Here is a 26,038-nt window from a genome sequence, read left to right on the forward strand (position 1 = left end):
GAATTGTTCACACCCATCTAAGGTTTGACAGTACTTTACTGTTGAAGCTTTGTGCTTCAAGGTCGTACCTGGAGTACATGTTTCATGGTGAGTCTTACTTGGTTTGCACATAACATGACACAAGCACAGTGTATGTTCATATTCACCTGAAGGGCTTCATGTGGAGACACACGTCCTTCTCGCTTGGAGGAGGGATCAAGTCACCTGTCTCTTTTGGGCAGTTTTGCCCCCCAGCTGAAGCAGCAGTGGAACCAGTGTGAACAACTGTAATTTATGTGTGTTCTAAACATTTGGAGTCTGTTTAACACAGAATACAGAGTAGCCAGTTTTCAAAGGTCTAAAACTAAGCCATACTCACCTATAAAACCTTATAGAACAAAATGTAATCTTTATTTGATACTGATGATTTTGAAAGCAATTTAATTGTACATCTTAAGATTTTTTTTTATGTGGTATCCAGTATAATTACACTGGCAATGTATGAAATGCCTGCTAAGATAAAACTGTAGATGAAAGAAGATTATAAGAGCTTTTACTGAGAAAACTGTTAGTATTGTAAAGTGTCAAGAGTTACCAGTTGTTCTTGTTGCCAGCTCTTATGATTTTGAATGTTTAAAGTTCTTATCATTTGTGTTAATGTTATTTTCCTTAGAGCAAGTATATATTCATACCAAATGTAGTAATTATCCCTTCAACATTAGAATTCATATATTCTATTTCTAGTAGAGATTATATGTATGTCTGTGTCTGCACACACAAACAGCATAGATCTGTAATGAGATTATGGCAAATGTCAGTGTGCGTCTTTTACTGCCAGTGAGCACAAAGCTGTTGTGTGTGTTGCTTGTATTTGGCCATGCATTGGGATTACATTGCCACAGATGCTGCATTCCTAACTGCAGTTCATGCACACATGGGATGTAGCAGTATAACATCATACTCAATTATTATAAAGACTTGCCTTCCTATTTCAAAAAATGGCAAATTGGCTTTTGGCCTTTGATTTTCAGCATATGCCCTGCTCCTTGATTGTCGTTGTGGGCCTGGCTGTACTAGAAGCCTCCAACCCTGCCTTTGAGCCACAGGCAGTGTTTAGTCTGCCTGATTGAGACCTGCTGGGGATCTCAGAGCCCTCTAATGTGATCTGATTGGGACCAAATTCATGATCTTTCCCAGGAAATTGTCCTGTGTATTTCCTACCTCAGTTGAAGTTAAATTTGTAGATGCTCAAGGGTTTCACTGTTCTGTCCCTACACACCCACTTCTGGCTCGTGAACTTCTGGATTCACTATTTCTAGAGCCATTCCCTGTTTTCTGCACCACCTCTATCATTTCTGGTGTAGGTCACACATGGAGTCTTGCTGTCTTGGCTTCACTGTGCCCAGGGCAGTTGTGTTAAATGCATGCCTTTTCTCACTGTCCGCTCTGAATCCTAGTTTATGGCTCTGCATCACTCCACATGAGCCTTGGGCCCGTGAGGCTGGAGAAGGGAAGCTTGTGTGGAAATGGTTCCTGTGTGCTGGGACTGTTTTCATCTTAGTAATGATATAAAGTATTTTACTGTCAGCAAGAGGAAGTTGAGAATGGAAAAACATTGTACTGTTTTACTTCCTAAAATCACCAAGAACACTCTCCTTGTATTTCTGAATTGCTTGGCTTAGAAATTACATATGTAAAAATATACAGAATCAAGAGACGTTGCTTCCAAGTCCTCCGTGTACATCGGCATGTCAGGGCTCATCTGTCTCTCTCCCCTTGGAAAGCATGCAGCAGTGTACAGGTCACTCTCTGAGTCTGACCTCCCCTCCATGTTTCAAGCTACTTGTAAGTTAAATCATGCTTTAATTGCCTCACTGATTAGAGGATTATTGAAGGATTAGAAGGACTAATAATGAAAGGCCTAACAGCCTTACTTGCTGTAAATAAGCTCTGCACTAGGTGACTTCCCATTTTAAGAACATCCAAACCACAAAGGTATGTGTCAGAGCCGGGGAGATGGCTCAGTAGGATAAGCACTTCCCTGGCAAGTGCAAGGGTCTGAGTTCAATCCCTGGTTCTGCCAAAAAAAAAAAATAAAAAAAAAAAAAAAAAAAAAAAAAAGTATTTGTCATCTCTTACAGCCAGTCAGATCCTGTTCTGACGTGCAGGTACATGAGCCGCAGAGTTATTCTGCCAAAACCAGCTCTTAGTGTTTTATGCTTTACCTTGAGATCAAGTTTATTAGTCAAACCAGTGCAGTAAGCCACATGCAGGTAAGGACAAAGTAATGTGTTTGTGACTTTTTCTGAGGGGAGTTTCCTTCTTGGTGCTGGTGTCTGACTTTTTCTTTCTGTCTTTCCTGTCTCATTCCTGCTGTTCCTTTGGAGAAGAAGGGGTCCACACCGAGGAGCTGGACAGTGAACTAGGTAAACCTTCTGGCAGCTGCTGTTGCATGACTACCTGTATGGTTCTGTCTCCTGTGAGTTGTGTAATCCCGCCTCTTCTTAAGTGTGCACCTCTTCAGTTATGATCTTCATCCAGTTTATCAGTGAGAAGGCAGTCGAATCACCTGTGGGCTGGACTGTGTGCAGCACACAGAGCTGTAATACATTTCATCTTCAAGGAAGGTGTGGATGAATTAGAACCAGAATCACACTAGCGAATTGGGGATGGATAACCTTGTGAAGTGAGGACTGGAGAAGAACTGAAACGGCGCCGCCGGTCCTGTCTCGTGGCCTTCCGTGTGGCCTGGCTGAGCGTCACTTTCTGTTCTTTCAGTGTGGATGGTTATCTGTATAATACTCCCCCAGAGCAAAGCAAACAAAAGTCCACTTGACTAAGAGAACACCTGTTGCAGGAGTAGTTGCTCTAAAATTAATTTCTATTGATTAATTGAATAGTTAATAAGTTCCATGGCCATGTTGTTTCTAATCTTACACTGTTGACCTTGTCCCTAGAGTGTGTTTCTTAGGAACTAAAGGAATGTTTATTGGCAGCTTCCCCCTAAAGCTGATGTATCAGAGTAAGCCAAGTCTCAACTATTCTAGCTATTGTAATGTATGAGTGATTTACATTTGCAGATAATGCCAACATACTTCTTTCTTTGCTATTAGTCTATATTGAATTACATTCTCACTGTGTTGAACGTTGCCATCAGATTTGAACAACACGAAAGTTAGTTTGGGTGCATCAGGTGTAGTCACTGAAGAGCAAATGGAAAAACTACGGCTGAGCCACATTTCAGATTGAAGCCCTGACCAGCTGGAAATGGACCACGAGTTACATTTTCTGAATAAAGACTGCTCTTGACATCAGTAGGAATGGGACGACCTAACATTGAGTTGGCCTGGCACTTTTCCACTTAAGACCTAAAAATATAAATGTAGCTGTTATAAATTATCACTTCTTTTGGTTGCATGTTCTTAGTTACATGAAGAAAATACTGATTAGCTGGAGTTAGGGCACAGCATCTAGTTCTGCTTTTCGTAGTGTTTGTTGAGGAGATAATATTGGTGGTCACGCCCACACGCTGGGCAACTGTTGAGCGATGTGTGGTAAGCTGTGCTGTGGCCCAGGCAGTGGGAGTGACTCGAGGGTCGCCTGTGGGCTACAGCAGTGCAGGGCTAGTTTTATGAAATAAGGATAAATGGTAATTGAAGGAGATGGAGCCAGGCTTTCCGCATGCAAAGCAAATGTCTTCATCAGGTGAACCAACTTCAGCCACCCTTGCTGCCTCCGTCGTGGGTGTGGGTGCCTGTGCTGTGGCCTATGGAGATAGCTCAGTGTGGCCCGGAGCAGCACTCAGTTCCTGTGGCAGATGGAACGCCAAAATATCAAGAAGGAATCTTCTGTGTTTCCTGTAATGTCCGTGACGTGGCAGGAAGCTCCCTGCAGCACTGACAATCAGAACTGAGCGGCAGACGCAGCCACTTGCCTCTTCATGGTCAGACCTGTAATCTAGGGCGATGGCGAGATCTGGTTGTGGAGCCTTTTCTAGGGTCAGATCAGGTTGCTTGGCTTCCCAGGCGTGGACTCTGTAACCTTAGGCCTCCCTTGGCTTTCCTCTTTAAAAATATAAGTTGGAACTGGAAAAGGAGCTCTTTTGAGGCCTGTGAGGAAACTTGAGGAGAATGTGTTATAATGTTTGACTCTGTGATCAGCACACCTTGGTTATGACTTTATTGTTCACCAGTTCTAGCTTGTTGGACTTACCCTTGCTTCCTTCTGATGCTCTAACCCTGGAGCACGGGCCAGGTAGGAAACCCAGCCTGGTCCTGGAAGAACTGCACTTTAGTGAGCTCTTGCTCTCATCCATGGGCTGTGTTCAGGGGTCTTTGTGTCCCCTCCTTTGATCCACAGTGGGTCTTCGGGGTAGACCCAGAGAAGGTGTGGCTCAGCGGTGTGAGGGAAGCAGCCGGGCCTCAGAGCAGCGCCGCTGCCTGGGTGTGGAGGCCGCTTCCTGGGCAATGCCAGTGGCTCACAGCGCCAGCCTATGGAAAGAGCTGTGTGGTCTCCTCTGCTCACTGGGGTGGTCAGATGTGGGCCGTGACTGTTCAGGGGTCCTGGGAGTGTTTATGTTTAAGAAGTATAATGTAATCACTTTATGAACTTAAATATTTTCTGCTACTGTCAGTTTTTTATAACCAAAAGGCAAACTCTAGGACAAACAGCTTCTTTTTTTAAAGCAATGGCCCATTTCTATTTTCAGCGTTAAGAGACTAATTCCTGTTATTAAGTTAATCACCACATTGGAAGCAATAAATCTATCTTTCCATTCAGAATGAGATTTAACTTGAAAAACTGGAAAATTTCTAGAGGCGGTTCATCTATTTCAAGTGTTAAACTGCCCAGAAGTGCCGGTTGCCCGGCCTGTTGTCCAGGCTTCGCTGTGCCTCTGGGTTTCTGTTGGCCTCTACACTGGCACTTACCTGGTGTCCCTCCTGTCTGCCTGCCCTGGGCAGACAGTGACTGATTGTGGCCTTGTGCTTGAGCGTGTTGAATGCGTTGCATCTCTCTGCTGTGTCCAGGGCCCATCTGGCCTGGTGTTGCAGGCTGCAGACTGGGAAGAGCCCCAGTGCCGCTGCTCACTGCGGTGTGGGTCCTTACTCACGCCCACTGCTCCCCAGGCAGACGTGCAATTGGGCACCAATTTGCATTTTTTAAATTTTAAATTTCCTAATTCTTTGGAAATATTTTTTGGTTATTTTCATTTAAATGGTAATTTCTAGCATTGTAAGGGGTAGCCGTTTCCAGGCATGTGATTTGCATTGGTCTGCAGACTCTGTGCAAAATGCAAATTGGTAAGGAGGACTGCATTGTGGACCTGTCCTGCGTTTTAGTAGCTCATGTTTCCTGAATTCAGAGACTTCTTTAAAAGTCTGTTAGGTATTTGTTGTTGTTGTTGTTAGGTGTTTTTCTAAGTAGACAAAAGTGGGGAAAATCTGTCTCTTTGTTTGCAAACAAGTAGCATGTAGAGCAAAAACCATGAAATTACTTGATGTTCACCCAAATCCGAACAAAACGTAAGCAGTGAGTAATCGGCGCGTGTGTGCTTCTGCACACGTGCGCCTCGTCTAAGGCTGCAAGTGGCGGTGGCGCATGAGAGCCCTCCACTCCGGAATGGTCATCGTGTGAGAGTGTGATCATAGGGTTCCGTGATGTCAAAAAAACACCTGCCTCAAAATAATTTCAAGAGTTTGTAGAGTACCAGCTCTTAATAGTTACTTCTAGAAATAATGTTTCACTCTAGAGTATATTGTCACATAAGCTTTCCCTAAATGCAGAGATCAGGGCGGGTTTAAAATCAAGGTCAGAAATTGTTGCTGGGTTAGGATTGTTTTAATGGCACAAAACACCCACTTGCAATTCAGAAAGTAAAACTCCCCAGAACAATGGACCTCTCCCAGTAGATTCCTATTTTATTTTTGTATTTGGTACAGGGTTTCACTACACAGCTAGGACTCATAGTGATCTTCCTGCTTTCAGCCTCCCTCGTGCTGAAATTACAGGTGTGTACCACCAGGCCCAGTCTCTGTGCTGGCTCAGCGCACCTGGGGGTGGGGCTGGCATGGCATGTGGTGCCAGGGATCGAACCCCGGTCCCTGCGCTTGCCTAAACAGGCAGTTAGTCCACTGAGCTATCTTGCCTGCCCTTTCCGGTAGATTATTGTACTAGAAGCCACTCTTCCATGGACTGTGCAGCTCGTCCCGGCCTCTGATGCAAAGCCTTACACAAGCCCTGGAAAGCAGGGCTCAGTACTCATGGTAGCAGCACCCGTGAAAGAGTGGCCTACCCCCATCGGCAGTAGCTGTCAGCAGGGAGGAGGTGGCTCGCCTCACAGGCGACTGAGGAGGAAGATGGACAGGCCGGGACAGAGTGCCAGGTGTGTGCGGGGTAAAGCTGGGCGCTGTGCGGGGATCCTAATCACTCGGCAGTGTTTTACTTGGGAACAAGGAGAAAAGATGCAGATGCTGTTTTCTTGTAAGGCCAACAGAACAGTTTTATTGAAAGATGAAAGGAAGCGTTAATTTCCACCCATTTCTGTTTGTGTGAGAAGGTGGCTTGGAGACAGGATAGAAAACAGTAGACATTTAGGGTGGGAACTGGACATTCAAGGCAAGTTTTAGCTATTTGTATTAAAGTCTGATCTAATAATTAAGAATAAGGCAGCTGCAACTGCATTTATTAAGTTTTAGTTTCTTAAGTAAATGGATGAAGAATCACTTTGCATGGAGAAAAGATGTGCTGAAAACAAATAATGCATACTCCTGCTGGTTAGATGGAAGTAAGGGTTTCATGAGTCTGTCTCTCTTTACCTAACTGTGGGTGGCAGTTCCAGGCTCTCTGAGAAGGTGCTCTCCTTGCTCTAAATGTTCTCTTATTTTTCAGAACTGCCTGCTGGCTGGGAAAAGATTGAAGACCCTGTCTACGGTGTCTACTATGTAGAGTGAGTGCCTGTTACTAGCCCCGCATTCGTGTCTTCCCCTCTGAAATCACAGACTTTTAAATGTGAGGTAGTTCTATGGGATGCAGAGTCTTTTAGGTTGTTATCACTAGGAACATGCATTTCATTATATTTTAAGAGCAAAATATATTTCTTGGGGAAAGGAAGCTTCTGTCTGAGAGGCAGAAGAGGTCCTGAGTGAATTACCCTGGAATTACATTTATGCTAACCAGAACCTGTCATTACTATAAGACACAAACTAAGTAATAGTGCATTCATTTTAAAATGAAAATATCTGTGTCTACTTTAATGAACAAGAAGATACTCAGTTACTCCAAAGGTAAGTCCTGCTTGTTATTAACTCTGCTCCTGAGGACCGGCCTCACAGCTCATACATGCCTTCGTTGTGAGAGTTAGACATAGTCGTGGCATTTGGAGTGCACCATAGGGTTAGCTGAGCACATGGCTGAGAAAGCCCCGGATACAGCAGAGCAGATGCTAGGGATTGTGTACCTTCAGGAGGAAGACCTGCTTGAAACAATCACTTGGAAAAAACAAATGCCTTCTACGATGAAGACAGCTGGCCTGCACATTCTCATGTTGCTGTGGGTGACTGCTTGATGCAAAAATGCCAGGCCATCTGATGCTCTCCATCTCACTTTAATGTATTACAAGTTCAAAATTGCAAGTGTCCTTCAACCTTGCTGACATTGGCTCCTCTTTACCTAACAAGAATTGGCAATTGGCAGGGCAGGTCAGGTTGTTTCTCTGACCCTCCTAAGATAAATTCTTTTGTGAGCTCCCTAAATCGTCTTTCTTACAGATGCATACAAGGTTTCTTTTACTGGATGTTCCTTGTACATTGCCCCTCAACAAGCACTTAGTAAGGAAAGGACAGATGGTTACTGTTTTGATGAGTGGCAAAACTTCGTTTTCAAAGGCCAAGTTGTATGCTGGTCTGATGCCTGTGTAGCAGAAGCAAGGGCTGGGGCGAGTGTGTATGTGCACGTGTGTGTGTTCGCTACGGCTTTATCACTTACCTGGCCCCCTAAAGTAACAGCATTTGCCGTCTCTTCAGCTAAGGACTCTCACTGTCAATTGATCAGAGAGTTGACAGGTATTAGAAGGGTGCTGTTTTCTTTTAACCTTACTGCTTTTTTTTTTTTTAATTTATGTATTTGGTACAGGGTCTCACTATGCAGCTTGGACTCGTAGTAATCCTCCTGTTTTCAGCCTCCCCAGCGCTGGGATCATAGGCGTGGGCCACTACATCTGGACTCAGTCCAGGGGCAGAGCTGGTGCGGCATGCGGGATGGGGATCGAGTCCTCATCCCTCCACTTGCCACAGCAGGTGCTTAGTCAGAGGAGCCATCTTGCCTGCCCCGCCTTACTGCTTTATGATTATTTGTGCTTCGGCAAAACGTATTGTAGGAAGTTACTCAGCCCTCTGGTGTTACCCACATCAAATTTCATCTTTAATCTTACTTCGTAGTAATTCCATAATCTCCTTGTTGCACTTGAGCAGCCACATTTCAGTGTGATACCTTTGACATTTAGGAAGAGTCAGTAATCAAAATTGTAGGATTTGAAAGCAAACTGACCTGAAGTTGCATGTGTATTTACTGTTTGCTGCCTTTTAACAAGGTCAGTTATTAACCACAAAGAAGCTTGCTTTTCTTTTCCGTGAAATCAGTAGTGCCCCTTGTCTGTGATTTTAGTTTTTGGTTTTAGGTCAGGCATGGTTTGAAACCATTACATGAAAAACTCCAGAAGTAAGTATTGGGGAGGCTTCCAGCCATGTGCCGTTCTGCGCAGCAGATGAAGCCTCCAGCCACCCCGCCCACCCAGCCCGGGGGAAGAGCGACCACCAGGTCCAGCGTGCTCGAGCTGTATAAACCGCACCTCCGTCTTCTTGGTTCCCAGGTCGACTGCACGGTCCTTCAGTGCCTGTGCTCAGGTGGCCCATGCGTCACCCCTTTATGGCTGCATGGCTCAAGAGTAGTGGCAGTGCTGGCAGGGGGGATGCGAGCGAGGAGCCACAGCGTGCTTCCTCTATGTGAAAAGTGGAAAAACTTCATTAAAGAACAGTAGTCGTAATCTTCTGAGGTTGCTGAGGTCTGTGGCAAATTGTTGCTGCTAACCCCTTCCCGTGCCTATTAATAAATTAAACTTCATCATAGATCCATACGTATGGGAGAAAACATACCTCCACGGGTCAATATTATCCGTGGTTTTAGGCATACATGAGTCTGGGAGTGTATTCTTCATGAGGGTATATTATTGTTAGAACAAGAGTAAGTCTTGAGTAAGATTAAAACTTTTGAGTAAGAGTGGCCTATCGAGGATTTCCCCCAGAATGTGTGCACAGATGATTGCCCAGTGTTCTGTATATATATAAGCAGGCAGTAGCCACTTTATTTCCTTTCTTAGCTGTGCTTTCTGACACAACCAGATCAGTATCGCTGAACCATATTGCTCTGTTTTAACCCGAGAACTTGGCCTGACAGCCTCGTGCTGGTGAGATGTCTGCTCCATGTTGAAAACCGATTACCTTCTTTCCCAGCCACATCAACAGGAAGACACAGTATGAGAACCCAGTTCTCGAAGCCAAACGAAAGAAGCAGCTTGAGCAACAGCAGCAGCAGCAGCAGCAGCAGCAGCAGCAGCAGCAGCAGCAGCCGCCACCGCCAGAAGGTTGGTCCCTTCCCCTGAAGACATCTGAGCTAGGAACAGTAGCCAAAGATTGGACACTGACACCCCCGTGTGGTCAGAGCTGGCCGTAAAGATCCCAGCGTCCACCACACAGAGGAGTTGCTGTCCTGGGAAGAAACAGAGAGCTTCTGCTGGAGCCTTCCCTGCTCTCCACACCCTGCTCTCTGCTCCCCTCCTGACAGCCCAAGGGATCCCAGTTCATAGGTAGCCATCATCCCGTGCTCCACGTTAATGTGGGAAGGAGCATCTTTAGACTGTGATCTTTCTGAGGGTAAAGGAACTCTCTTGCCTGGGCATCGTTGGCATTGCAGTATCTGAGTCCAAGCTCATGGCCTTCATCTTTACTTCAAGCAGAGTTACTAGGCATGGGGCAGCACTCAATTTTAGGATAGTTACGTGTAATAATCAGAAAGATCTGGTAATTTCAAGTACTTTTTTAAAAGTTAGTTCTAACATTGAATTCTCTAATGCTCACCTCCGTTATTAGAAGTAAACACTGAGAAAATTTCAAGGGATATGCAAATTGCACAGTAACAAAAACATGACTGTACATATATATAATGGTGTGTTGTATATATTGTGTGTGCACATGTGTGATTAACCTGTTTTCAATTTTTTTATGCCAGTTTCAAAGTTAATGTAGATTCTCTCATTCTCTCTCTCTCTCTGTCTCTCTCTGTCTCTCTCTCTCTCATTTTCTTTCTTGGTACTGAGAATCAAACTCAGGACCTTGTGCTTACCAGGCAGGAGCTTGTGCCTCTGAGCTATATTCCTGCCCCTATACCTTATAATTTTTTATAGCTGTATAACATGTCATTTAATGAGTATTTCCATCAGCTTAGCCACCCATTTACTGATAGCTACTAAGTTTTTCCTGAACTTTTTATTGTGACATTTTCACATAATAGATATACAGTTCCCCACGAAATAGTATCTGAGCATGAGTATGTGATGACACATGAGTGTGGAATAAGTGTGCTTCTTGTTTGGGGGCTAGGGATAGAACCCAGGCCTCACGCATGCGGAGCTGTAGCCCAGCCTTGGTTGCTGCGAATATAGCCCTCAGCCTGTAGATTGCCGAGCTGGTGTGAAAACGGGGAATAGCGGACGCGCTGTGGTGCCTGCAGTCACTCTCGCACCTACGCGGCTCTGCTGCAGCAGTGTGGCACCTCCACAGGCAGTTTACAGAGGAGCAGGTGTGTCTCTAGCAGTGAAACTTTAGGGACACTGTGATTTGTACTTCGGGTTAGTCTTCCATGTTAAAAATACTCTTCATTTTTCCAACTATTTAAAAGTGTAAAAGTGATTGCTGACTTGCGGGCTCTGCACATCTAGGCATGGGACCAGTTTGACTGCTAGGCCATGGTTTACCAGAGCATGTGTACACAGCCAGTTTTCTTTAATCTCTCTCTCTCTCTCTTTTTTTTTTTTTTAACAAAGTAACTTTTTTGTACCAGGAATTGAACTCAGGACCTCATATTGCCAGGCAACAAAAGGAACTTTCACAGGGCTGGCCAGATAGCTCAGCAAACTAAAGTGCCTGCCTAGGCAGAGCTCAGCGGCTGGCTAGGGTTTATCCCTGGTGTGCTGTACAGGCCCTGCCCCTGGGGCGCGCTGAGACTAAGATTGAGACTGGGCGTGGTGGTGTGCACCTGTAATCCCAGAAGTTGGGAAGCTGAAAACAGGAGAATCACTATGAGTTCAGGCTGCTAGTGAGACCCTGTAGACTCTGTAGACCCTGTCCTAAATACGTAATAAACAAACAAATAAAAATAAAAAAGAACTTTTGCAGTATACTTTTCCTGAGGTGCTGGAGCTTGAATCAGTAGATGTGGTGTGGGCAGTGGAGTGTACAGCAGAGTCTGTCGGCCAAGTGGGAGATCCCTGTGGCCCTCGCAGGGGTCAGTCCCTGCAAGTCACCCCTGCATCTCCACCTTTCACAGGGTGCGGATCGGATACAGGGCTCCTGCTGCAGGTCTCCCCTGGGCTTTAGAGGCCTCAGAGTTAGCAATGGCAAAACTGTTTGTCCCCCTTGCTCTAGTTCACTGCTGGTGACAAGTAGGCTCTGCAGCCCAGCCCTGCCCCACTGGCCCTCTGCAAGTTTCTGTCTTAGAAGGCTGCCTCCAGGTGACTGTCTTCCTGTTGCTTTTTTATGTGAGTTCACTTTGGATTCTCCAACCAGAGAGCACTGGAGTTTTACTGATAGTGTTATACCATTTCTTTCCCCAGCATCTTAGACAAGAAAAAGGGATGTTGATAGCCTTCACATAACATAAGGTCTGATGTCAGCCTCTTTCCACTTGAGCCGTCTGCCTGGCTTACTGGTTTGGGGAGAGTAAGAAGCAGGTGGAACATGTGGCAGTAGGCCAGCTGTCTGGAGGCAAGACGAGAAACTGTCTCCTTTCTTGCAGAGTGGACAGAAGAGCATTCATCCCTTGTGCCTCCTGCTATCCCGACCCACCCCCCGAGCAACCCGGAGCCAGCCAGGGAAGCTCCTCTTCAGGGTAAGGCATCCTCACTGTCACATCATCATTCAGCAGGAAACTTTCAGCCGCGCTTCAGCCTCGTAGCGTTTGCCCCAAGCCCCGCTCAGGCAGCGGCTGCCAGTGTGCTGTTTGCGCACTGAGCCCCCCAAGCTCTGCTTGCACAGGCGGCGTCATAACCATCCAGTTCTTGTATGAGTAAATGAGATAAGCATGTCATTTTTATATCTTTGTGATATTATCCTGTAAAAACTAACAAAAATACATGCATTTTTTTATCATCCTGTGTTTAAATAGTTGGGCTGGCAGACACTTAGAAAGCTAAGCCTTGTCACTGTTGTCTTTTCTTTGGTAGGAAGAAAACCATAAACGAAGGCAGGTTTAAATGTTCATCAGACATCAGAACAATTAGGATCTTTTCTGAGTAAAATTTTCAGTCATTGTGCTACTTTAAAAATAGTGATCGTGGTTAAATAGCTGTTGAAACCACAGTTTCTCAGCCTTGGCACTGCCGGCACTGCGGCAAGTGGGTCTTCCTGGGGTCAGTCCTGTGCACCTCTCAGCCTCGGCAGCTTCCCTGCTGCCTCGAGCCGTGCGGGGCACACTCTGCACCTCTCCCCTCCACCTACAGCAGCCCAGAGTGTCCCCAGACACAGCCAGGTGCCCCTGGGAGCAGAACATTCCCAGGGTGGGCCGTGACTGATTTGGAGACCACAAATATTTAATACTGGTTAAAGAAGGTGAATTCAAGTGTTGGCCTGAGATGCTTCAAATCCTAGTCAACATATTTGGTTTTGTGCAAGTTTTTTTCCAAACATAAATGTCTTGAGCTTGTTGCTCTGAGTTCTCCTCCCCACTGTTGCCTTCTTCCTCGGTGCTCTCGCATGCCGTCAGTGTCGAAGGCGGTGGCACATCCGCAAGTAGCTGTGCACTCGCAGGCCGCCTGAGTCGCCTAGAGAGGGCCTTTGCTCAGTAGCAGGACCTCCTACACTCTGCCGCAGGCCTTCTTGCTCTTCAGTGGTCAGAAGGGTTGCTGGGCTTTTTCTCCTTCATGTAAGAAAAACAAAGTAAGACTCATGTTTGAGGCACAGGCCAGACAGCTCAGCGGATTAAAGCGCCTGGGGTTCTGTCCCCCATGCTGTGCTCACCTCGCCCCCGGGGCACACTGAGGTGCTGCCAAGGCTATGTGCTAAGGAGGCTGTGCAGGGTGGCAAGCGCCTGTAATCCCAGCGATTGGGTGGCTGAAAACAGGAGAATCACTATGAGTCCGTCCGATCTGGGTAGTGAGACCCTGTAGACCTTGTACTGAATACATTTAAAAGAATCATGTTGGGCAGAGCTAGAAAATATTTGTGGTGCTGAACCATTAACAATAGCCTAAAATCTGTCTTCCCTTTTACATTGTAAATAAGATATAACTATTAGATATAAAACGATATGTAGAAGAATAATCCTTTTTTCTCATTCTGATCAGTTACAATTTTCATGAGAATAAAATTGTCCCTCTGCTAGCCAATATTGTCATTAGATTAGTATTGGTATAGATTTATGTAAAGTAATGTCTTCTGGCATAAAAATACTTTTTAATGGTGGTAATGGCCTTAAAAATATAATATAGTATATTATGGCACTTCATTTAACGTCAGCATGACTATAACCTCCTTGATGCTTTTTAAGTACAAAATGTCTTCTTTGCCTGCTGTCTCCCCTTTCCATGGTCATGTAATCCAGCTCTTTCTCAGCACCTCACACCCACCAAGCAAGGTGTCTCTGGGCAGCCTGGCATGGCTGTTTCCTGTGCGCCCAGGCTGTGCGACCCCTGCCCGTGTCAGGTCATTGGTAGGTTTCCCCATTGTGTTCACTCCCAGCCATTTATAGAAGTTAACAACTGTGGATGCCATCGGTTACTCCATGTTGTCATTTGAGTCTAAATTATTATAGCTTTGAAAATCAGTCCTCAGTCCTGGCCACATTTCAGGAACACCACGGCTGCCTGGCTCCTGTGTTGGACAGGCAGGCAGGGAGCACTTCCATCTCTGCTGGAAGTGCTGTTGGGCAGCAGCAGTCTAGACCATTTCAACACCAGATTCAAGGACAGCCTGGTGTGGCAGGGAAGCAATTCCTGAGGGTGGTCAGAACCTAGAAGTAAGACCCTGACAAAGTGAGACTAGGATGGAGACTAAAATAAGTGCTTTTAAGAAGCTATCCCAGTAACTTTCATACCCAACCAGGTCTTATACCTGCTGACTTGTCCAGAGAGGCTTGGTCTCAGGAACTGTACGTGCACACAGCTGTGGCAGAAAGCTTCAGATTCCACTGCTTATGGGTTTTGGTTTGTTTTCTGTATTTTAGGGAAGGGTCTACAGGGTGTTTAGGGTCTCACTACTAGATCAGACTCTTAGTGACCTGCCTGTTTACAGCCTCCCAAATGCTGAGATTACAGGCGTGCACCACCACGCCCAGTCTCAATCCTAGTCTCAGCGCTCCCTGGGGCTGGCATGGCAGACCCAAGGATGAACCCCTGGCCCTTGCACCTGTTTGCAGGTTCTTTAATCCACTGAGCTATTTGATCAGCCCTTGTACTGCTTATAGATAACAGAAACTTTCTCCTCACAGCTGTTTTAACTAATGACCCACCCATACATAAAAATGTAGTAGAATTGTGTAACTGAAACTCTGTGGCCTTCCCTCTCCAGTTAGGAGTAGGAAGAGAGGCAGTGGTATGATGTCAAAGCTTCCCTCGGGTCTCTGTCAAGTAGGAAACATTCCAAGCCCAAAATATGCTGATGGCTTTAGGGAATCAAGATAAGACGCCCTGCTTGCACCTTCTCCCCTTTCCTAGTTTTGCCTGTAGTGCAAATGAGAAATTCTAACACCCAAACACTTCCTTTCAGCCCTCTCAAAGATCTGTTGAATCATTTTTAATGTTTTTGTTCATTTACTAAAAAAAAAATGTTGGAGCACATACATGTAGTAGACACTGAATGTACAAATGTACAAACAAAACTACTCAGGACGCTTACATTCTTGTGGATTTTACACATAAACACATGCAGTGCGTCTCTTCCCAAGCAGAGGCGACCACTGGACAGAAACGCATGGAGTAAGTCAGATGTATACTGTGTGGGAATTGTGAATGGCAAGGCAGCAAGCAGGAAAGAGGGACTGGATGCGCCCAAGGAGATGTACTGAGCAGGCGACAGACACTAGTGTCTCTGCCTACTTAGTGTGTTTCCTCGTGCGCTCCCTGAACTCCACATATCCTCTGCTACGGAAGTTCAGGCTTGGCCCCTTTGCTGAGGTGAACTGTAGGGTGACCTCTCCTGTCCTTGCTTCCATCTGATAGTTGGGGTGGCCTCTGTGACCCAGACCCTTCCTACGGCAATCCCCTTTGTGCCGAGAGATGACCGCAAGTCGTATCTTTCTGTAGCCACAGAGAGTCTGTCGCTTGCCAAACCTCCCGCCAGCCCTGGGAGTGCCTCATAGAGGTTCCTGAGCAGACCTCTGATGATACACACTTTAAAAGAACCCTCTTGAAAACCCGAAACTTTTAAAACATGCAATTAAAAGTTGTATGCATGCCCAGAGACTTTTTAAGGCCTCTTAGCTACAGCTAACCAAAAATAACCTCTTGCGTGCCAGTCCTGTAGTGCAGGGTGTACAAGGACAGGACTCCCTTTCTTAATTTTTTTCGGGGCAAGATGGCATTTTCGATCAAAGAGACAGGGAAGGTGAAGACTGGCAACGGTGGAGCAGAAGAGAAGAGAGGAAAAGTCTGCAGAGAAATACTTCATAAAGCCCCAAAGGAAACCTTTTTATTTGTACCTAAAATATTATTGTGAATATGTCAAAAATTAAATCTTAGGTTTTATGTTTAGGAGTTACTTAGTTACCTCTTGCTTTGTTTAAGTATGCCAGTTAAGGGGCTGAGGATGTAGCTCAGGGGCCCAGCAACTACCAAGCAAGCCCAAGGCTCTGAGTTTGATTCCACGTACCCCCACCCCCAAAAAAGAATAAATGTGCCAGTTGAATTTGAGACTGTATGGTTCCTATTTGTAACTGTTTAGGTTTAGTTTAGGGGTTTCATTTTGGATTGTGGATTTGTATTGCACTAAGTGTCCTACACCAAGAGTCCTAAGCTTTGTTTGAACAGTGAACCTTAGCAGTGGTTGGTGATTTCAGAAGCAGAAGGTGCAAGCAGGACACTCAGAGTCATTAGAGTTCTGATTTTGAAAATAGTGATGCTGAGTTTTGTCAAATTACTCTCTTTTTTTATGAATTTGGTTGTTACAGGGCCTCACTATGCTGCTCAGTCTTGTAGTGATCCTCCTGTTTACAGCCTGGGTTACAGGCATGTGCCACTATGCCCCAGACTCTGGCCAGCTCAGCCCACCCTAGGGGCGGGTCTGGCTCAGCATGTGGTGCCAGGGATCGAACCGTGATCTCTGCGCTTGCCTAAGGTTGCTTAAGCAGGCACTTTCATCTGCTAAGCTATCTCGCCAGCCCTGTCAAATTACTCTTTGTGCTATTATTACCTGCATTTTCAGTCTGACCATTCTGTTTGATTAAAAACTGTTTTTGCTCAATTGGTCAAGCCCAAAGCAACACATAGGACCCATACTGAAAAATAAAGAAAAAGAACAAATAAAGACTGACTGTTTTTTTGTGGTAGCTCAGTTACTGTCAGGTTGTATAAACTGGAACCAAAACTCAGTGTTATGTTTGGTGGGAAGGAGGCTTAGAATTGAGAAGAGAACCGTGCATGGTGCTGCAGGCTTGAGTGATGTAGCTGTGTAGTGAGACCCGACCCACACTAAACAAAACAAAGAACTAGAACAAGAGAGAAGTATTTGACTTTGGTGATTTAGTTAAAAAATACAGTATTTCTAGAAAACATAAATCAATAGATTTTAAATTAGAAACAGGGAAGAGTGTCACCCATGAGCCAGGCTCTGTCGCCCGTTGGTCTTCTCGTGTACCTTCACGACCACGTGCTGATGTGCCCACCCCACCTTCTCAGTGGAGGCCCTGTGAGCAGCTGTCCTTAGTTAGGAGGGAGGACTTCGCTGAGATGTCTCTGCCCTGCAGGTGTGGAGAGGTAACATGTTGCCTCCTGTCTCCAGGAACCCGCTTTGCTCATGGCTGCGTCCTTTGTGCTTTTTTAAATCCAGGCAAACCCTTTTTTACGCGAAACCCTTCGGAACTGAAAGGCAAGTTCATTCACACAAAGCTACGGAAAAGCAGCCGTGGCTTTGGCTTCACGGTGGTTGGCGGGGACGAGCCTGATGAATTCCTCCAGATCAAGAGCCTGGTCCTAGATGGTCCTGCTGCGCTAGATGGCAAGATGGAGACAGGTAGGGTCCAGGGCCCTCGTGTGTTCTCTGCGCCGAACCATGTCCAGACAGGACCACACAGCAGGAACTCATTTATGCTATTGGAAGGGTCCCTCCATCACAGATATTCAGCCCTTCATTCAGATTAAAACCTTTGACGCTATTTTAATTTTGAGAAATGGTCAGTGCTGTTGAATGCAGTGAAGTAGTAGTTTATTTAAACATGCAGATCCATTTGAATAAATGAATTCTAAACTTGGATCTGTGTACTGAAAGTTTCTTTTTAGAAGAAAGCGCCGACATTCTCTCAGTGATTATTCTTGTTAGCAGAGAAGGCATTAGATGCTAAAAGAATGCTTTATTAACAGTTAAAGGAAGCAGTGGCAGTGGCCTCTGTGTACGTGGTGTGATCGCCCCACATGCTGTTCTGCCTCATGTGTCACATAGCAGAGGCAAAACTTAGCTCTTCCCTCGTAGGGCTTGTCGCTAGGACCAGGAATCACAGAAGACAAATTAGTAGGAAGAAGACTTGGGGCACTCATGTGGAAATGAAAGCCTGAAAATGCTGTGAACGCGGAGCAGACTTGGGACAGAGTTGCGAACTAGGTAGAGAAGAGAGCAGGGTACAAAGGGTGGCTCTCCAAAGTCGCTGTGTGCAGATCCCTTGACTTGCTGTCTCTGATGGTGGGAACTTACGGCATCGGAAGGATAACTTGCATAAACTTCATCTCCTCCCTTCAGGAAGGCAGCACAGGGTCAGAGTGCCTTTCTTACGCTTGCTATTTTCCTGTTCTTTTTTTTTGGGGGGGGAGGGGGGGAACTGGGGATTGAACTCAGATCTTGCACTTGCCAGGGAAGTGCTTATTCCACTGAGCCATCTCCTCAGCCCCGCTATTTTCCTTAGGTCAGAGTAATCTTTATGCCATGGTGGTGTATTTTGGAGTGGTGTGTTCTGAACTGTAGTAGAATGCTACATTGACGTAACACTTCTGGATGCCGCATGTGTTGACCTCCAAATTCTCACCTTTTACAGGAGATGTAATTGTCAGCGTGAACGACACCTGTGTTTTGGGACACACACACGCCCAAGTTGTGAAAATCTTCCAGTCCATTCCCATCGGTGCCACCGTAGACCTTGAGCTCTGCCGAGGTTACCCACTGCCTTTTGACCCAGACGACCCCAATACGAGTTTAGTGACCTCGGTAGCCATCTTGGACAAAGAACCAATCATTGTGAATGGACAGGAGACCTATGATTCACCAGCGAGCCACGGTAATAAAGCAGGCAAAGTCAGCAGCGTGAAGGATGCCAGGCCAAGCAGCCCAGCTGATGCACCTTCCAGCAGTCCCCACGGATACCCCAATGACACCGTCTCCTTGGCTTCCTCCATAGCCACTCAGCCAGAGCTCATCACTGTCCACATTGTCAAAGGGCCCATGGGCTTTGGTTTCACTATTGCGGACAGTCCTGGCGGTGGTGGCCAGAGAGTGAAGCAGATTGTTGACAGCCCCAGGTGCCGAGGCCTGAAGGAAGGGGATCTTATCGTGGAAGTAAATAAGAAGAACGTGCAGGCTCTCGCTCACAACCAGGTCGTGGACATGCTGATTGAGTGTCCCAAGGGGAGTGAGGTCACCCTGCTGGTGCAGCGAGGAGGTACGTAGGGCTCGCTTGCTCTTCACTGTTCTGATCCCGAACCCATTGCCCAGTTGCTATTCTCAGGTGCTTGGTGTTTAAAAAAACAAACTGTCCCTATACAATTGTTTTTATTTAAATGTTGGAAATAGCTTTAAAATGCCTTTCAACTGCTCCAGATGCCAGGGCTAGTGTCCGCATAATGTCCTATTGCCAGCATTTAAAATGCCTGCCTCCTTCTGGGTGTCCCAGGTGAATGCTATGCAAGTGACTGTGGAGATGTGGTCGGACAGTACTCCCAGAGATGCTGCAAGTTTGCCTCCACCTTCAGGGTAATGAAGCGGGAGAGGACCTGTGAGAAGCAGGCTCTTCTAAACCTTGCGACATGAACATGTCCACCACAGGGCCATAATTTAAATGTCTCACTCCCGGGCAGCTTGAGCCACTCGTGGGCCGTGAAGTGGCATGGCACAGTTCCATCGGGTGGCACAACCACCCAACGCGACACTCCAGCTTGGACCACTGACAGTTCAGGTGTGGGGCTGTCTGTGGTAAGCTTCCTTCCTTGCTTCTTCTTGCCTAAACCCCACACCTATCTCAGAAGCTCACACTGAGAAGTGTGCCCCACAGTTCTGAAGTATCTTACTGCTGGGAAACGTAGCCTTGACTGGTCACCTGCGGCCCTTGCCAAAATGATTCCTTCCTAACACGGCACATTTGTGCCATCTGCAAAGAGACCAAGAAACAGACGTTTACTTCCTCCTGACTGCACTGCAGTGGGAGGAGCCCATGCATGTCACAGCCACCACACACGTGCTCCCAGCTGCGCAGTCAGTGCTCACTGCATGTGTGGGAGCACAGCGATGCAGGCCACTGCAAGGAAACCCAGATGCAGAACAACAGTTGATGTGACTCACATGCTCAACCAACCTTGCTTGAGCAGCTGTAAAAGCCAACATGCAGATTTTATGCTTAAAAATGTTCCATTGCAAGTTGGAAGTCTCCTTGTGTACCGAGACCCTGCGGTTCCCTGGCAGTTGGTTCGTAGTGACAAGATACAGCAGAATGACTTGGGCATAAAATTGATGACGGCAGTAGTGATGGCATTGATGAAGACGCTTGCCTGTTGTAGGCAGAGGGTGCCTTACAAGGCACTTTCCTGCCTAGACACACCTCTCCTCTGATTTTAATCATTTCTTCAGGGCTCCAAAGGTGCCAGTCCACAGTAGGGCTAAGAAGTTTACCCTGCTTCTACAGTCCCACTCAGCAATCTGCCTGCTTGGCTCTGGACAGCACTGGCTTTGCAGAGCTGTTCATGAGTGTGGCCAACAGCCTGGACACGTGTAAATAGTCCTGGCACGCCGGGCACGTTCGTGACCCACCCGCCACTCATCTCGGAGTCGCAGGCCATCCTGCGCTGCCCACTTTATGTTGCCGGCAAGTGCCATCATGTGTGGGGGTTTTGGTCCCATCAGATTCATGCAGTGCTGGGGGATTCAACATAGGAGCTGTGCGCCACTGAGCCGTCTCCCCAGCCTGTGAGAGTCTTACTGAGTAGCTCTTGTCTGGAGATTTTCCCCAGAGCCTTGTGCACTCATGCGTGGGGCTTTTGGGAGGTGGCTGGCTTGTGGGGCGTGAGCCACGAGGAGCCTGAGCCCTGAGGAGCGTAAAGCTCAGTGTGACGTGGAAGTAAAACCTGCTCAGGCGTGGCCCTAAGGGTCTCTCTCACTCCTTCTCTCTCTGCCCTTCCTTTGGCCTCACCACCACGCCACGAGGCATGTCTCTGCCTTGCACCCTGCCAGCTTACCGAGGACCGAAACCTGTAGCAGTTGTGGGCCAAGTAACCCTTCCCCTGTAAGTTGTGGCAGCAGGCGTGTGCCCCAGCAGCAAGCGAGTAGCTGGAGTGCCGTGCCGGCCTCAACTCTGTGACCTTCCTGAGGCTGCCTCCTGGTTACCTGGCATCATAGCTAGGAGCCGCGTGCCCAGCTTTGACTCCTTTTTAAGAGGACCCAAAAGTTTCATTATAGCTGACAAACTAAAACTTAACCTGGACCTTACTGTAATGACTTTACCTAAAGTAGCAAGTTATTATACCCCTTTTTGTATTTTCTCTTCGTAATTTCTGAGACCTTATTTCTGTTAATGCTTTTACTTTTAATAACATTCATATGGAACGATTTAGAATATATTGCCTCATTAGTCAACATCTACCTGGTTTATTCCAGAATCTGAGTAATTTAAAATCACTGTAACATCAGCAGTCTTTAAAATATGCTGTATGCCTTGCGTTTGATTTATGTATGGGATAAAAAGTTGGTACATCTGCTGTTGGCAGGCTGGCACTAGCTACTATTAATCTTTGGGGAAGGCATATAAATATATTTGTTTCTGTCATGCATTGGTTGTTTGAATCAAGGCTGACATTTAATCATGCCTCTTGTGTGGTGGGGGCATAATGAGGGGGTCTGATCAAGAACAAGACAGCCACGCAGTAAAATGAGAAAGTGAATGGCCACTTCGCCGATCTCTCTGATGAGTCTCATTTCTGTTGAGACTGCTGGCAAGCAGATGACATACTCATTAGCTCTACACTGTTGGAGATTCTCAGGAGTCCACATTAGGAGACTGAGGTGCACTTTACAAAACAGGTCTTTTCTACTTGGGGGAAGTACTGGCTGTGTTGTATCATCTGCTTTACTTTTTCATCTCTAAGCTTTTCTCTTTTTCTCCCCTACGTATTTGGTTGTTGTAGGGTCTCACTACGCAGCTTGAACTGGTGGTGAGCCTCCTGCTTTCAACCTCCCCAGCGCTGGGATTACAAGCATGTGCCAACACGCCCGGAATCTGGCTGGCTCAGCCCTCCCTGGGGACAGGGCTGGCACAGCATGTGGTCTCCGGGATCGATCCACAGTCCCTGCGCTTGCCTAAGCAGGTGTTTTAGTCTGTTGAGCTATTTCCCTGGCCCCCTAAGCTTATTTTTGATACTTGTCCCTATGAAGGTCAAGCCCATTACCCTTTGTGGTATTTTCAGTCCATGCCTTTGGCTTCCTCCAATATGGTGGTGGTGGTGGAGCATCTTTGGTGGGCTTACGGGTTGGACAGTTTCTGGGCGGGGCGTGGAACTGCCGACACCTGGGGAGCTGAGGTGTCCGACTGGCTCACAGCCGTGCTGCCCATTTCTTTGCCACATGCCCAACCTCAGATGTGCTTGGCACCCATCTCTCCTGTGTCCCCCTTTCCCTCTCAATGGAGAATGATCTTTCCACTTTCATAACAAAACGTTTGCCTGAAATCCTGTCATAGGCATCAGAGTCAGCCTAGAGGCTTCTTGGAGGTGTGTGAAAAATTAACTAGATGACGACTGCATGCAGATTTCAAATTTATGTACTAAACGGGGAATTTCCCTTAACAATACTTAACTTGTTGGAACGAGGTTATGCGTGGGCAGTACAGCTCCCCCCGTGTGCTCAGCTAACTCACACTCTGTCCTTAGAATGCAGAATTCAGGCCAGCCAGGTAGCTCAGCAGTGGCTGGGGTTTGATCCCTGGTGTGCTTTGCCGGCCCCACCCCCCAGGCGCGCTGAGACTGCCATTGAGACTGGGCGTGGTGGTGCACGCCGATAGTCTCAGCACTTGGGAGGCTGGAAACAGGAGTATCGCTGAGTCCAGTCTACATAGTGAGACCTGGTAGACCCTGTAGGCCCTGTCCTAAATGCATTTTTAAAAAAGAGATGCAGAATTCCTGTGAGCAGTTTACAGCTTCTGCCCTGACAGTTATTTCTCTATCCAAAAGCAGGATGTTCTGAACTAGAAAATCTTTCATGCAGCCCATTCTGGCTGACTTTTTCAAATAATTGTATAGAAGAAAAACCACAATTCTGGAGCCAGAAAATGAAATTTTGGATCAAATTTAAATGAAAAGTTTACCGACTGTGTGATTTTATCTTATCGGAGCTTAGTTCAACATCTGAAAAATGTGAATAAGATATGCTTTGCATATGTGTGGTGTAGGTTAGGGTAGCGTGTGTGCCAGTCACTGACATAGAAACAGTTGTCACCTCGTAAGTCAGTGGGGTTTTGCTGATAGTGCTCCTATCAGAAGCATGTGGATGGAGGTGGCGCTTTACTTTCAAAAGAGCACAGCACAAGCCCTTGCAGGACATGCGTTGGCATAATCGCTCTGTATGGTGTTCAGGCATCTCTGTGTTCATGTTAGGGCTCCATTGGTGATTCTGATGTACAGCCGGAGTTGTAGATAGTGGTAGGGTCCTGGCCTCGAGGTTCCCTCTAGTTTTGATTCCATGGTGTAAAGCTTGGAGAGAAACAGAACACTTACCTTCATTTCTGAATAACTGTCTTTTTTCAAAAGTCTGCTGTTAGCTAAGTTTAGTGGTCACATCTGTAATTGCAGCTACTTGGGAAGTTGGTGCAAGAGGATCGTAAGTTTGGGGCCAACTTGGGTACTTCATGAGATCCTATCCTTAAAAGAAAAAAGTGATAGATAGATAGACAGACAGACAGACAGACAGACAGACAGACAGACAGATATAAATAATGCTGGGGATGTACCTGAGCACCCCTGCGCTCAATCCCCAGTACAGGACGAGGAGCGGGCTATTGCTTTCTCTCTCTTTCCCAGTGCTGAGGGTTGAATCCAGGGCTTCCATGCCAAGTACTTGCTCCATCACCCAGCTCCACCTCCAGCCCTTGAAGGCTTTTTTGGTTTTTATTTCCTTCGCCGTGTCGCAGCGCACGGTGAGCACGCCCTCCTGGGGCTGGTGCGTGGGCCTCGCATAGCTCCAGTGTTTTCTCATCTGCTTCCATCCCCCCATCTCTTGGTTCTCTTTCCATTTGCTGAAGATCTGTCTCCCTGCTTTGTATTATGCCTTTTATTTTGCTCTTTATTTGTATTTTGGGTTCTCAGTACCGCTTCTGTAATACCACACCATCTTCAAACCTGTGCGTCTAGTTTATTTCACTTAATGTTATGGTACCAAGGTGCATCCATTTTTCTGCAGCAGCTCTGGTTGTCCTTTTCTGGCAGAACAATATTGCACTGTGTAAGTGCCATGTTTTCTTTATTCATCTGTTGAGGAGCATATCGGTCATTTCTGCGATGGAGCTGTCAAGTTGTGCTTGGTGTGACTGCATATGAGGACCCGGACTCTGGGGAGGCGCCTCGCAGGGAAGTGGCCGGCCGGATGGTTTCTCCTTGTGGTGCTGCGGAGTCCCCGTGCTGACCTGCAGTGGTTGTGCTGGTTACATCCCACCAGCATGGAGACAGGGCCTTTTCTCCCTCCCCACACACCTCTCCAGCGCTGGTTATTATTTGGTTTCTTGATGCCCTTTTTTGTACAGTAAGATGGAATCTTATGTTCTTTTAATTTGCCTTTCTCTAATGGCCAGAGATAGTGAACATTTTGCATTGTGTATTGGCCATTTGTACTTTTTCTTCTGAGGAGTATCTACTTCAGTTGCCATTTTTTTTGACTAGGTCTTTAAAATTGTGGAGTCTAATTTTTTTAGTTCACTCTATTAGTTCTCTGTTGAAAGAATTACAGTCAAAAATTTTCCCATTCTAGGCTAGGGAGATAGCTCAGCAGCATAAGGGCCTGCCTGGCAGGCACAAAGTCCCAAGTTCAATCCCTAGTACCCCCCACACACATTACACATACACACAAATAAAGTTCCATTCTATAAGTTACCTCTTCGCTCTTGACTATTTCCTTTATGTGTAGAATTTTTTTTTAATTTTATATGGTCCCATTTGTTAATTTTCAGTATTATTTTTGTGCCAGTGGGGCTCTGCCCACACCTATATCTTCAGCAGTTTTTCCTGTTTAATCTTCCAGAAGACTTAAGTGTTTGACCTGCTTGACTTTAGCACACGATGAGAGCTGTGTGTGTAGATCCAGTTCTCTCCGTGGTGCCGGGACAAAGTCAGACATGCGGGTCAGTGAGCAGAATGCAAGAAGCAGGAACAACGACTGGTGCGCTCAGCCGTCTGGTCTTTGACAGACAGATACACTGGAGGGAAGATACAGCCTTTTTGGCAAATGGTGCCTTAAATTTTATAACCAGAAGGTTTCTCAGTGTCCTTGGAGGTCCTGCCACCTTCTCCGTGTTTGTGCTTCAGCGAGTGGAAGGGAGTTGGACAGGAGAGGCGCTTGCTTTGGGCACAGTCGGCACTGGCTGCGGTTGCTCAAAGAAGCAGTGGAGAGGACGTGCTGCTCTTCGTGTACGGGATACTTCTCTCGGTTCCCTAAGTAACTTCACAGTCTGATTATAGAGTAGAAAGATGCTCATAGCCAGGTGTGGTGCCACACACCTGTAATCCCGGCCCTTGGGAGGCAGGGGGACGCTGGGAGTTGGAGGCCAGCCTGAACTGCATAGTGAGACCCTGTCAGAATGGGAGGATGAAAGAAAGGAGGTAAGGGCGGGAGGGAGGGAGGGAGGGGGGAAGAAAGAAAGCAGGTTAGTCCGCGTTTGTGGCAGGTGGCTGCTCCTCTTGCCGCAGCACCTCGGGTGGAGCCCCACCTGTGGAACACTCAGCGGGTAACACTAGAGTACGTTAAACTTGATTCACAAGCCTCAGCACAAAATTGTATCACAGTGATGAGCATTAGAAAGCACAAATAAAACGAAGGTGGTGGGTTTGGCAGTGATGTCACTGACAGTGCTGAGGGACAGCGCTGTGAGCCAGGACTGTGGCTCGGCTCAGACAGTCGCCGCGCTTCAAGCAGTACGTGTACATGCACACAGCGTGAGACCCGGCCGTGCCCTCTGCGGGGACCGACCGGAGGCCCCAGTTTGCAGTGTGCTTCTGAGTAGGGTCCTTGGTGGGCCTCCCACCGCAGGAGAAGAATGGGCCCAACCCACCAACTCCAAAAAGGGGGAGGAGTTGTTTGAGTCTTAGGTGAATTTTACATCTAAATTTGCTGCATATAAATGAAGG

At 46.8% G+C, this 26,038-nt stretch overlaps 1 protein-coding gene across 15 annotated transcripts in view; it reads left to right on the plus strand.

Moving 5' to 3' along the window:
* The window catches only part of Magi1 (membrane associated guanylate kinase, WW and PDZ domain containing 1), a 660,109-nt gene that overhangs the window by 571,611 nt on the left and 62,460 nt on the right, over window positions 1-26,038 (plus strand). For 5 of the 15 annotated variants that reach the window (XM_023705000.1, XM_023704998.1, XM_023704999.1 and 2 more), the window contains exons 7-12: window positions 2,367-2,405; window positions 6,868-6,925; window positions 9,486-9,616; window positions 12,046-12,138; window positions 17,289-17,471; window positions 18,484-19,104. In XM_023705000.1, the coding sequence (XP_023560768.1) occupies window positions 2,367-2,405; window positions 6,868-6,925; window positions 9,486-9,616; window positions 12,046-12,138; window positions 17,289-17,471; window positions 18,484-19,104 (1,125 nt within the window). The remainder of the gene's footprint in view (window positions 1-2,366; window positions 2,406-6,867; window positions 6,926-9,485; window positions 9,617-12,045; window positions 12,139-17,288; window positions 17,472-18,483; window positions 19,105-26,038) is intronic. The other 10 variants (XM_004644781.2, XM_023705001.1, XM_023705004.1 and 7 more) reach the window with 3 other exon arrangements.

Source organism: Octodon degus, unplaced genomic scaffold, assembly GCF_000260255.1.
Source record: "Octodon degus isolate 3935 unplaced genomic scaffold, OctDeg1.0 scaffold00210, whole genome shotgun sequence".
Classification (NCBI taxonomy): Eukaryota; Metazoa; Chordata; class Mammalia; order Rodentia; family Octodontidae; genus Octodon; species Octodon degus.